This window comes from Ischnura elegans, chromosome 1 (assembly GCF_921293095.1).
Source record: "Ischnura elegans chromosome 1, ioIscEleg1.1, whole genome shotgun sequence".
NCBI lineage: Eukaryota > Metazoa > Arthropoda > Insecta > Odonata > Coenagrionidae > Ischnura > Ischnura elegans.
Genome location: NC_060246.1, coordinates 112,581,219 through 112,593,708, shown reverse-complemented (window position 1 = coordinate 112,593,708; position 12,490 = coordinate 112,581,219). Strand labels below are relative to the sequence as shown.

General features: G+C 36.5%; 1 protein-coding gene across 3 annotated transcripts; it reads right to left on the bottom strand.

Annotated features, from left to right (window-relative positions):
- Positions 1-14: 14 nt before the first annotated feature.
- LOC124168257 (hydroxyacylglutathione hydrolase, mitochondrial) lies at positions 15-11,687 on the bottom strand. Of its 3 annotated transcripts, XM_046546416.1 has the most exons (8): positions 11,499-11,686; positions 11,336-11,347; positions 11,121-11,236; positions 10,905-11,026; positions 5,361-5,602; positions 1,587-1,690; positions 438-582; positions 15-312 (listed from the first exon to the last, which is right to left on the bottom strand). In XM_046546416.1, the coding sequence occupies exons 3-8, from the start codon at positions 11,166-11,168 to the stop codon at positions 182-184; spliced, it is 792 nt and encodes a 263-aa protein (XP_046402372.1). In that variant the 5' UTR covers positions 11,169-11,236; positions 11,336-11,347; positions 11,499-11,686; the 3' UTR covers positions 15-181. The 3 variants fall into 3 exon arrangements, with proteins under 3 accessions (XP_046402372.1, XP_046402357.1, XP_046402364.1); XM_046546401.1 differs by having other exon boundaries at positions 11,336-11,687; XM_046546408.1 differs by lacking the exon at positions 11,336-11,347.
- Positions 11,688-12,490: the final 803 nt, after the last annotated feature.

Here is a 12,490-nt window from a genome sequence, read left to right as displayed (position 1 = left end):
ACAAAATCAGGTAGTAAGGATACAAAAATTATTTACAATTCATATTCGCTCCAATTCATACAATCAATACTTCAAACAGAAATTACAGAAACTAATACCAAAAGAAAACTTAGTCCACAACTACGACCATTTGTAACACAATAGCAATCTTTCCACACTATAAGCACACAATTTGAGCTTTCTACCGAGCTTTGAAGCTGTCCTTCTCGGTACGAATGAATCCCATGGTGGCTATAGGTTCATTCTGGCCAGCATGTTGCTGCACTGCAGGGTCAAGGACACGCATAAAAGGGTTGATCAGCTTCTCCTCCCCTATAGGCAAGCAACAAGCATTGAGATGCTCATACACATACGAGGCTCACAGAGTATAAACAGCAAATTTCACTGAAACCTACGACAATAATAAGGCAAAATTTGGTAACAGCTACAATAATTACCAATGGTTGAAGGCACTGTTGGTTCTTCTTTGCTTCGCTTCGAATGGGCCCAAGACATTTTATCCTGAATATTTTCATTGGCAGGTTCCACATGCTGAGCATATTTCAGGTTTTGGATTGTGTATTCATGACCACAATACACTTGCTGTAAATGCAATAGAAATTTCAATCATGCACTTGCAGTTCCCAATATTGTTAGATCATATATATTTAAAACTGTCTTCATCAATAATTTATAGAGTACATATATACATTAGCTAGAGGAAGTAGTAAGTATTCTGGTATAGAAAGACATTACTTTGAATTAAAATGCCATATATCTTTACTCATTCTCCGCTGGGATATAAATTTGTCATAATTAATGATATATCCTTCAAGAATTTTTTTTATCAACTTTAAACTGCAAGCAGTAAATTGAGACCAGAAAACATTAGGACACTGCAACAAGTTTAATGACCATCTCTTGCACATTTCAACAATCCATAGCATTTACCACTCAACCTTTCACTCCTCCTACTAAGAGCATTTTCAAGAGAATGAGAGGGAAACATTGAAATAATAGGAGGCATTAGCAGTCGCAGAACATTACTCCTCCAGTCCTGGGCATAAAATAATGTTTAACCATACACAGGTATTGGCGAAGACAGAAGATTACCTTCCATGCCTTATATGTGAAGCTGTCTAAATAGCAAAAAGGCCAAATAATTTCAGTTGGGTGGATGGATATAACCTCAGCCAGATATATAAAGGGTTCCTGGCCCAATCTAATGCCTAATGGCTATTGCCTTCCATGGGAAATTCAAATCGGGCCAACAATGAGATAACGAATCACATATAAGATCGGGACAAAAATGTTTTCAGCACAGCATTTCCCGAAAGGAGCCAACAAGATAGATAAAAGAAGCTGTAAAAATCTTCAAAACAAAAATTATCTTATGGGGTAAAACTGACCTGAAGTTCTTGCCTTGTCTGCTGTTAATTTTAAATATGAAATTATTTGTTAAGGATCTTAACCTAAAATGTGATGATACATCTCATGTATCCTCTATTACTATACTGAATTTTTGGTGTTTTTTAGAGATAAATTTCAATGCTTAACAAGTTCAATGGCACATAATGAGCAACCAAAACCACCACTATAATGCTCACCGTATTGTCAGGAAGGTTTCCCAATATCTCCACTAATGCAGTGTACATTTGATTAGGAGTTCCCTCAAAGAACCTTCCACATCCAGCAATGAAGAGAGTATCACCTAGAAGAAACATTTATTTATTACGTCTACTAGGTACAAAAAAAAGTTAAGACACAAGCGTGGGAAAGATGTTTTGCACAACTTCAAATGGAATAAATAACGAGAAATATTGAAGACTCAGACTTCATAAAATTTTTCACTACTTCAGCAACAGTTAGAAGAGAGGTACAGAGAAACTCATCAGCTTGTTTGTTTTCTGCAGTTTTCAATGAACTCAGACAAGAAATTAGACTGGCCAGGTAACGTGATGGACGTTGCTCTTTGAATTTTACTGACAGCAGAACCCTCACCATGAATAAACTATGGAAGGTTGGTGTGAAGACTTCTGCAGCGCTTCCGCAATGCAAGCAGCATTTTTCAGCTTCCACTGCATCATAGAGCTGTAAAAGACAGTTTCTGCTGCATTCCAGTGGGTTTCTTCAGGCCTAAGTACTTGATATCATATTTTGACTTTAATATTCATGCAGCCCAGCCTTGCAACTAATTAGAGTGAGAACATGCATTTTGATAAATAATATGGGTGTTGGGATTAGATATGCAGCCCGGTAAACACCAGGAATACATTATTTGATTCTAACTCTGATATTACAGGCCCAAGAGCAAACTCTAAAACCAATCAGAGATGAGACACCTCAGTGTGCTATATAATGGTGAGCACAATACAGCATTAAGTACTTAGACTTGATGACACCAGCTGTAATGCAGCAGAAACTGTAGTCTTTTTCACAACTACAACACGGTGAAAACAAAAATAAAGGCATCCTACACTATGGAAGGTTAGCAGGGCACTTAAAGCTATTCAGCATCCTTACATTGGACTAGCTTTGAGCCATTTGAGGATGCTATTCAGAGGATAGTTGAGTCCAGTGGTGTGCATTGGAGTTTTTGCCAGTGAGAATAAGCCTATTGTTAAGATGAGGGTGAGGAAATAGGTGAGGTGTAGATGTAGTAGTAAAAGTAGGTGTAGATGAGGTATTAGGAATTTCTGCTAATATATACAAGGTATGACCAAACAATGCTGAAAGAAAATGAAAAAAACTAATCCTGTGTAAGGTAGAACAGGGTAGGTGAGCGTCACAGCTTAAATAGTCAAACAAAAAGATTAACTCCAATGACCAAAACGTTTAAGACCTTGTCAAAGGTAAGGTGATTTACTGTTTTGATTTGCCGGAAAGAAGCAATTAACACCAGAGACCAATCACAGCCTCTTAGCCGGAAACCATTCACAAATACACACTCTCAATTTGTAAAGACCCTTTGCAAAGATTAACCCCTTGTAAGGACACAGGTAAGGTAGTATGGGTTAAGATTGCACACACATACAGACTACGAACAACAAACACAGTATGTGAGATCAACTCTCGGGGAACAAATTCAAACATCGTTAGGGTACCACAGTCAGGAATATGTGGACTGGTTTCAAAAAACAAAGTAATCATCTGAATGGCAAAGGGTTAAATCTTCATTAAAATGCAATTTTGAAGTGAAGATTTTAAACATTACCACCAATGCCGTTCATCTTCCTTATCACTCGCATAAGGTTTCTGTTATTGCCCAGACTGGGATTCTAATCACAGGCCTTAGTCTTTCCTGGCTATAGTACTGACCACTACGCTGCCCATGTTCCTTGATTCCAATGTCAATTCTAAACCAAGGTTCATGGACCATGGGCCACCCATTCTCCCTGATGTGGTCATCCTTCAAGGGCCTAACACCTAGCACTATTAACCCAGGTAAAGAAGGCCATGAGAATGAAGGAACCTGGATAACCTAGTGGTATGCTCAATGCCCCCGAAAGAAACAAGTCTGTGATTTAATTCCCAGTCCAGGGGATTAATGTATTGTTAGTGTGAATGCTCATAATTAAATTTTCAAGAATTACTATGAATTATGTAAAATCAAGAAACTAAATTTTAATTACAAAATTCGGTCCGAAAAAAATCATAATATCCTAACAATATGTCCACATGAGCAATAACAACAAACAAGGTCATTCCTTGCAGGCGCAGCAGTAATGAACGGTGTTAATTTGTCCGGCCCCCCAGTGGGTCACATCTCCCTGAACGTGTTAAGGAATTTAGTTAAAAGCAATCCAAACACTTACATGGCCGAAGCACTCATCCAGAGCTTCCCTCATTGCTACAACAGACAGCTCAACATAATTTAATCACTTAGACATAATATACATCTTGGCCACCAATGCTTGTAATTTAAGCAGGAATTCTCAAGCATCTATAAAGTAGGCAACTAAGTTCACACTTTTTTTCATGAAACTACAACTTTATTGTGAAAAATTATGACAAATGAATAATTCAAAGCATTTTCATTGCTAGCTACAACTTTTCCCCATCTTTCTGGCAGAGCTCAATTACCATTACAGTAAAAGAGTTCATCTTTTGAGGCTATCCACAAATCAAGCAATTTTTTGATGTCTTCATGTGAGTAGAACTGCTGACCAGTCAGACCATGAGACATACAACGCAACAACTCATAATTGTACGACCGAATATCTGAGGAATATGGAAGGTGAGTTAGGACTTCCCATTTGAGTACTTCCCAGTAAGTTTTAAAGGGTTTGGCAACATGAATTGGAGTGTTGTTCTGTGGTAGAATCACTTTGTCGTACCTCTGCTCCACTGCGGCTGTTTTTCACACAGTGCTCGGCTCAATTGCATCAATTGAAGTCGATATCATTCCCCAGTATTGTTTTTTTTTTGTTTTAACAATTCACAAATAACACTGAGCTGATCCCACCAAATATACAGCATAACCTTCACAGCAAGAGTACTTGGCGAAGCCAATGAAGTAGAGGTATGACCAGGCAGTCCCCATGACTTTCTTCCCTCTTTTTGGAGGGAAAGTTTTTGTGATGAATCAATTTTTCATCACCCTTCAAGACACGATGAAGAAAAACTTCATTTTTTGCTGCTAGAACAGTTTTTCACATGCAAAAAAACTATGCTCAACGTCCCTTGGCTTCAAATCACAAAAAACTCAAGTTCCTTCATTTTAAATCATTCCCATTGCATGCAATTGCTTGGAAATGGCTTAGCGGATAACTCACAGTGATGAAACAAGCTCTTCTTGAGTTTCATGGATCATCATCAAGCAATACCTCCATTTGAGCGTCTTCGAAGGATTTTGGCCTTCCTTTATGCAGACAGTCATTAACTTAGAAATGACTATCTTTGAAGCAACAGAACCAATCACAGCATGTTGTATCACTCAGAGCATCAACTCTGTACACTTTATGGAGCTCTCAGTGCCCTTTAGATGGCGTTTTCTTCAATTGAAAGAAGAAAATCAATTCTCCCCAAAAACAACAATTATTCGGAGCAAACTCAGACATTTTCACGCAACAATTAGGATATGTCACCAAAACAAACTCACCTTCATCGTTGAGCAGTTTGTTTACCAAATGCCTAAGCTTTATAGTTCATGCTGTTAATGATCTGTAATCATCTATAGACAAACAGTGGGAACTTAGTTTTGCACCACATAGTTAAATTATTGGCCACAAAATCACAGTTCCTACCTTTGAGACTGCCAATAACTATTGACAATAAAAAGATTCAGAATTGAGTCTGCATTATATCCAAAGTGAAGGCAATAAAAACTTAATTGAACACACTAATACACGCAAAAAGGTACTCAATACACTACAGCTTACCAGTGAACACTACGGGAGGATGATTTGCTCCAGAAACATAGTAACAGATGTGACCCGATGTGTGGCAGGGCGTGGAAAGGCAACGGACAGAGAGGGATCCAAGGTTGAACTCCTCTCCATGTGAGACTTTCTTAGTGAGCGCCTCGATTCTGTCATCACCACCCATCACACACAGCTGAGGGCAAGCATCACCCAAACCTGTGGCCATTTTCACCAAATTCTTGTTCCCCCCAGCATGATCCCTGACAAGGAAAGAAAATAGTACAGAAAGTAGTACAGAAATAGTACTTTACCCCGCCAGCCTCGGTGGCGGCGGGGTAAAGTCCTCGACTGCCAAACCGAAGGTCGCGGGTTCGAGTCCCGCCTGGGTAAGTTACCCTTATCCAGGGCATGGGCGTGTGTGAATGTCCTTCATTGTCAATTGTTAATTCCCCATTGTAAAGGCCGTAAATGTGCTGTTTATGGGGTAATGGAAATAAATAAATAAAACACTTATAAGCTCAAATATGTAAAAAACCAAAAACAATGAAATACAGTAAAACCTCTTTTAAAAACTCTGTTTGGACCAGAAAAATATCAACTTCACTGTACAGTTATTCAGTGAATAACCACAACTAGCCAGTGGTGTATCATTACAGAATCACCCACAAATGCACTTAAAATCTGAATTATTAAACGGATTATTTGCGTTGACCAGTAACTGAACCCAAATTCACGCTGAGTTTTACACCATTTCAAACACCAAACATCTTCCTGGCAGTTTTTTGATGGTTTTAGAGCGCAAGATGCCTTATGCTGCCAGACACAATATAACACCACATGTTTGTGTGCATAGAGCTACAGTACCGATGCTAGTGCCAGAACTTTGAACCCAAAGGTATCATTCTTTCTACACATATTGAATACATAGCGAGACTTTTTAGAAGTTTCACTCTATGGCAAACACTCATCCTGGTCAAGACAAGTGATTTTTCTTCCACAGAATATTCATTGTAAAGCTCTGTTCACAAACAACTTCACTTGGTATAACTTCAGTTGGTACAGTGAACTAGAAAAATTGATGACATACTCCATCAATCACAGAACAAACTACATATTACTCAAGAAATCGATTTTCAGAGGACTTCCCACATGTTTAATGTCTCCTGACATATATAATATCTTCTTTGCTGTTGGTTCATTTCAAGAAAGACCAACATTGTGTAGAAGCTTTCCCAACTAGCAACTATCGTAACATGCCATAAGTTGTTTTCTACCAAAAGACTCATTTTGAATGTACAACACCATGTGTACACAAAGTCAAGCAGCTGTTAACAAGGCATAAGGGGGTTCACTAGCAAATGTGATGCGTGGGTTGCATTTTTCACCGGATGACCATATTGTTCATGAGTTTTGAAGATGGGTCTCACCAATGTAGCAGCAGCAATGGCAGGTGTTTTGAAGGATTGAGAAATTGTAAATGTGATAATAAGGCAAACTTTTTTCATGGTTAAGACATTCTTTCAGGCTATACTCTACATTCAGGTCTTTTCTTTTGTATCACAAACTCTAATAATAGGTACCAACATAGACACTAGAGAACTTAAGTAATTTCAAGACACCCTAATGTATAGGAATGCCTGTAAGTGTCTTCAATTGTGGATAAATGCAATGAAAACCTTAAGGTTGACAAGATTGACCCTATAAACCTATCTGCATAAGTAAGCAAATGAAATCATCAGTTGTAAAACCCTCAGCGGAATATTATTCTTTCCTCTCACACTGGCTCATTTAGAGCAGAGCAGACAATCACTTATTGCACAGTAATCCTCCATCCATGCGTACCCAATGATAAAAGATGATAATTTCCAATTCATAATACAAATTTCTTCATGCCTCCAACTTTAACACCAGAATGATGGGTTAGCCGCATACCATCTATGCATGACTATGGTATATTTTCCCTTCCTAATTATTCTTAACTTGTGTAGAAGCGTTCTGATGTGTTACGGTTAGGCATAGTGTAAGAATAAAATTGCATCAAAAAACATTACTGTAATTGCACTGGTAAAATGCTGTATTGTAAAATAAAACTGTGTCTCGTTTATATTGGTAAATATAATATTACATGTGTTTTAAAATACAAGAAATATTTCAACACACGTTATTCGTTGCACATATATTGGAAAAAAACCTGAAATCAGAGATGAATAAGGCAATACAAATGTGGTCTCTATGTTAGTATTTTTTACTCTTTTGATGGCTGTTTGCATCATGAGCAAAACAAAGACTCTGTTCATTACATTGAATATGTTTTCACTGGAAGTCCTCCACAGAAGCAACCATACGGTGCCAAGGAATATACAAATGACCTTCTTATTGTGCAACTACGGAAATAGATAAGTTATTCGTGGTACCTTCAAGATCTAAAGCATTATAATTTATTAGCCACATTAAAAAGTTTTAAATGAGTTGAACCTAATAATAGACATTTGAGGCTAATGTAAATGGAAAAGTCATGGCCATGACAACAGGCTAAGATGCTACTATTCATCGGACTGAACAGTGGTCAATAGATTGCTCGAGGTCATAATATGTTGAAGCTGGCATTGCACATGGCCTAAAGCGTACCACCAAAAAATACTTTATGTGCACATAATTTTTTCTGAAATAAATATTAACAGCGAAAAAAGGCCAGCCTCATAAACTAGACAACAAGGAAGTGGGGCACAAAAGATATCCTTAGGCATTATAGCGTAAATTAAAAATTTTAGACCATCGAGTCAAATTATTTACCAACTATTAAGAACATATATCTTTCAGAGCAACGCCTGAATAGAACCCAACTATATTTCTAGATCAAACAGAAATAATAAAATAAGAGACATATATATTTTTCTGAACAGAAAGGCATAGTGTTTTTACCCTAAACAAATAATCAAATTATTCCAATACAAAATTTCTTTTATTTTTTTGGAAACATATGGCATTCAAACACCCCTCTACCACATGCCTCATGAGGTCGCTTCAGGGGTAGTATGTAGATTTTATATCTGCAGTTTGATGGGTCAACTGGAGACAACTCTGATAAGCAGATGGAAATTAGAAGACATCATAGACTTCACTAGCAGCTGATAAGCAGCACCTTGCGGAAATGACCAACCAGATGCATAAAGTGTAACTTTAAGTCATAATAAGAGAAACTTTGACTATAATGAAGACTTTGGAAGAAAAATTGCAAATTAACGCATACTAAATCAATTTTTAAGCAGAAAATTTGTGGCACGGAGGTTATTTTTCCTGACAGGGGCCCATGCATGGATTTTGTTCGAATAAAGTTCCATAATAATAGAGGTTCATCTTGATTGTTTTTCCCATTGAATTAAGCATGAGAAAGGCCTGGGACTGGAGCTGTGACTTCATAAAATTTAGGTTTTCATGAAATTTTTCAACAAGATAATAACAAGATAATTTTTTTTTATATTCAACACTTGAAAAAGGTAAACAGATCTTACTGACTTAAAAACACTTATCAAAAAATAGTATGAATAATCCTAATTTTGATTCCTGCTGAAACCAGTATCATTACAGATTGAATTAATGCCTGTAATCTTCGACATTCCTTTTGAAAGTTGTACCTTTTAATAATGGCACAGCAAGCACCAGAACTTGTTGGATTCATAAAACTGCATGGAACATTACAAAGATATTTCATCTTTTCTTTGATTTTTTCGCATATTAATGTTAAGAACATATTGAATGTCTTACATAACATTCAACTTCTTGTAATTTTACTTATCAACCTAGAATATAAAAGAAATAAAACTAACCTATAATAATGGTAAACCTTAAGAATAATATTTAAATAAGTAATCCCTAGTTACCATTAAATTAAATATCTACTCAATAGCCAATTAAAACACTTCACAAGGGAGTTGATATATAAGGTCTGCATATGAATGCAAATTTAAAAAATCATCCAGTGCATAGTTTAAAATATTCATCATGAAAATCAGTATGCTGTGGACAGCTATTGATGAATACTGAGATCTAGTGATCATCACCAATTAATGAAATTTCATGACTATGCTTACGTGTCAAGAGGAAGTTCACACTCCACTTTCAAAGGAAGGTAGAAAAAAACAAAAATAAGATCACGATGAGCAGCAGATATTTGGCCCCACCTCTGGTTTCATTAGTCTGTTTCCTTCCTTTACATTGAATTTCATTATGCTGATTAACATCCAACATTTGATGCTCTTCTGTTTCCCTCAGAACAAGAATTAAGTGTGGAATCTGGTACACAATGATTTTTTAGCAAAAAAAGAATGGTTGAAAACTGAATTGTTGACCCGGCAAGTTTATATGAAACAGCTCAAGTAGGAACAAAGTGCAGGTTGAGAGTGCATTCAATTGTCCCAACATCCATTTTATCTCATTGAGAAAAGATCTTGACTATTATTGAGATTTTGCCAAGAGCCTAAATAAGAATTCATTCATCAACAGATAATAGCATTCCCTCATACCACACTTCACACCTCTAAAATTAAGCATAAGCCATAGAAAGCGCTTTGGGTAGCCAGAAGAAGAGGATCCCATACTTACACTTCAATGCTTGTTACAGTTGTATAAAGAATGAGCAGTGTGGACAGAATTGTAACTGCGACAAGATGCTAGAAATTAGCACATTTATTTGGCCCATACATCAATATCGGTCGCAATAGAGTTGAATTTTTTACTAAACGTCCTGTACTGGTGAAATCTTTGCCATAAGGACAGAATAAATGGTTTTATTTTTAAATGAAATTGATAAAAGTGTCAAAGTTTTTTTTCTAATTAACAGGCCATATTTTAATGTCACCAAAGATTCATTCACTATTCAACGAGATACACTCTGTATTCACAGGAAGAGTTTACAGGATAACAGTTTACATTAGGATGGAACAACGAAATATTTTTTTCACGATTCATTTCCAAAAAAGAAAAAATGCAACCATTCTGAATTAAATTTACTCAGATAAACTTTTGAAGCCATAAAAATCATTCCAAGGTTGTCCACGCATTTTAAGAGGAGTATGCACTAGTTACGTAAATTTCTGAATCAATGGAAGATACAGGCACCAAGAACAACTTTACAAATAACCAATCATAAAAATTATCATAACAGGAACTCGGCACTTAGGAGTTCTTCAGCTGTCAAAAGTAAAGGTCATAAGGTTATTAATCACCGCGGATTTAAGTATTCCCTGAACGAATGATACTCTAAATAATAGAAATTATGCACGAAGTATTTCAGCCATAGTGAATAAACAGTGTCGTATCAAGAGGCAAGTTAGCATGCAATTTATATTGCGTAAAATCTATTGCATAATTAACTCTCAAATTACTCCAATCATCGAGGACGAGAAAATTGTGCAGGGCATGAGACTAGTTTATCATAAGGCGAAAGCGACTGTCTTCATATTCTCAGATACATGGAAATGCGGTGTGGACTTTAGTGGTGATTCGCCGCAGTGTCACCGGTATAACATAATGGAAATCATTCATGTAAAAATGCTAGAATACCAGTGATGGTGTGTTGTCAAAACAGTGGTGAGCTTAACTCCTTCTTCCTTCACGGCTCGTAGAACTTTCTCAGGTTCGACAGGATCTACACAAGCCGCCTCTTTGGAAACTTCATCGACGACCTTAAAATTAAATAATTTAGCATCTAAATAATTTAGCATCAATTTTTTTCATTAAAAAGTTTCTAGCCTAGTGAAAACTAGTGTGATTATTTACCAAGTACATGTAATTGTCCTGAAGAGCGGGCAAAATCCTTATCTTCATGTCTGCGAGTGAAATTGACGATGGAATGCTGTGAGTACCCCGGAATCCTACGGATCTGAATGCTGAAGCTTCAAAGACAACCAAAGATTTTATTAAAGAACACATTAATACCAACAAACTTCTAATCAATGGGAATGTTCAACTCGAAAACAGGACTACTTACTAACCTTTAAAATATGCTGCCGTTAAATTTTGGATAACACAATTAGGTAACGCACGCACAAGAGAATTTAACATAGTTTTTCAAACAAAAATTACATTTAAAAATTGTCTAAAATTTAACTAAATAAACTACTTTTACAAAAAATAATGGAAGATAAGCAGACCTACCACTTCACTCGATTACTTAACTAGCTAAATTGAATTCCACAAATATTTAATCCAGATTTCAACGAAAATTAGTTCAAGTCAGGGGTGAAGGTCCTGAGTCGATCGATAGCTAATTTATCTTGTTGTTATTGCCATGTTACGTGGTGCTGTGCGATGTTATGGAAGTTATGAAACACGCTTGAGGACAGTCGTATTTCACTTCGGTAAAGAAATATGGCGCGCCCACTTTGAATCCTCGCGTACACAATGTCCTCGACAATATTTACGTCCTCGCTCATCCGTGTCATAAATGCCGTGAATAACTTCAGCACGTCCAGAAAAATGGCATAACTTGACCTTTTAGGTCACTTTGCGACCTTTATTCGCAATTGTTTCATTTTTAGTGATATTTTCATTGCATTACTAAAGTGAGATCCGCCGCAGCCTTTGTGCGAACAGGAATTTTAAAAATGTGAGAAAGAACTGACCGTTCATAAAATCTCTTTCTGAAGATCTTTTCTTCAGTCACCTCAAACGTAGATTAATGGGTTTCGATGCTCCCAATGGACGTTCTACTAAAACCTAGAGAGCTTGAATAGATAAAGAATGATTTATGTTCCCCACACATCTGTTCCATTATATTTTGCTATTTTATTGATCAAGAAAAAATAATATAAATATTGAAGAGAGCTAAAATGGACATGATTAACAAGATTCATATTTGAAATTTGTTATTTCTTTTGCTTTAAGTAGGTACAGATATTTATTGAGAGGATTTCTTTTCTAATTTGGAGAATTTTCAATGACCTCTCAATATATCATCATCTCCTTCATATCACATCTAAAGTTTCAACTAATGTAAGAGAAACACACTAATTGTAAGAGGTCGAATCCCACCAACCTTTAGCCCCTTTAACTCTTGGGCTGTGGTAGCTCGTGATTTTAGCTACCTTAGCCCAATAGCGGCTGGTGGTAATTTATACAGAGTGTGCATGATGTACATTAGAGCAGAT

What these genes read in the sequence shown, in the direction of transcription:
- LOC124168257 (XM_046546401.1), bottom strand. Translation starts at nt 11,405, where the DNA reads ATGTTAAATTCTCTTGTGCGTGCGTTACCTAATTGTGTTATCCAAAAT. An exon ending in TTGACAACACACCATCACTG is followed by an intron (nt 5,603 to 10,904) that starts GTATTCTAGCAT and finishes TTTCCTTGTCAG; the next exon opens with GGATCATGCTGGGGGGAACA. An exon ending in GAAACCTTCCTGACAATACG is followed by an intron (nt 583 to 1,586) that starts GTGAGCATTATA and finishes TTGCATTTACAG; the next exon opens with CAAGTGTATTGTGGTCATGA.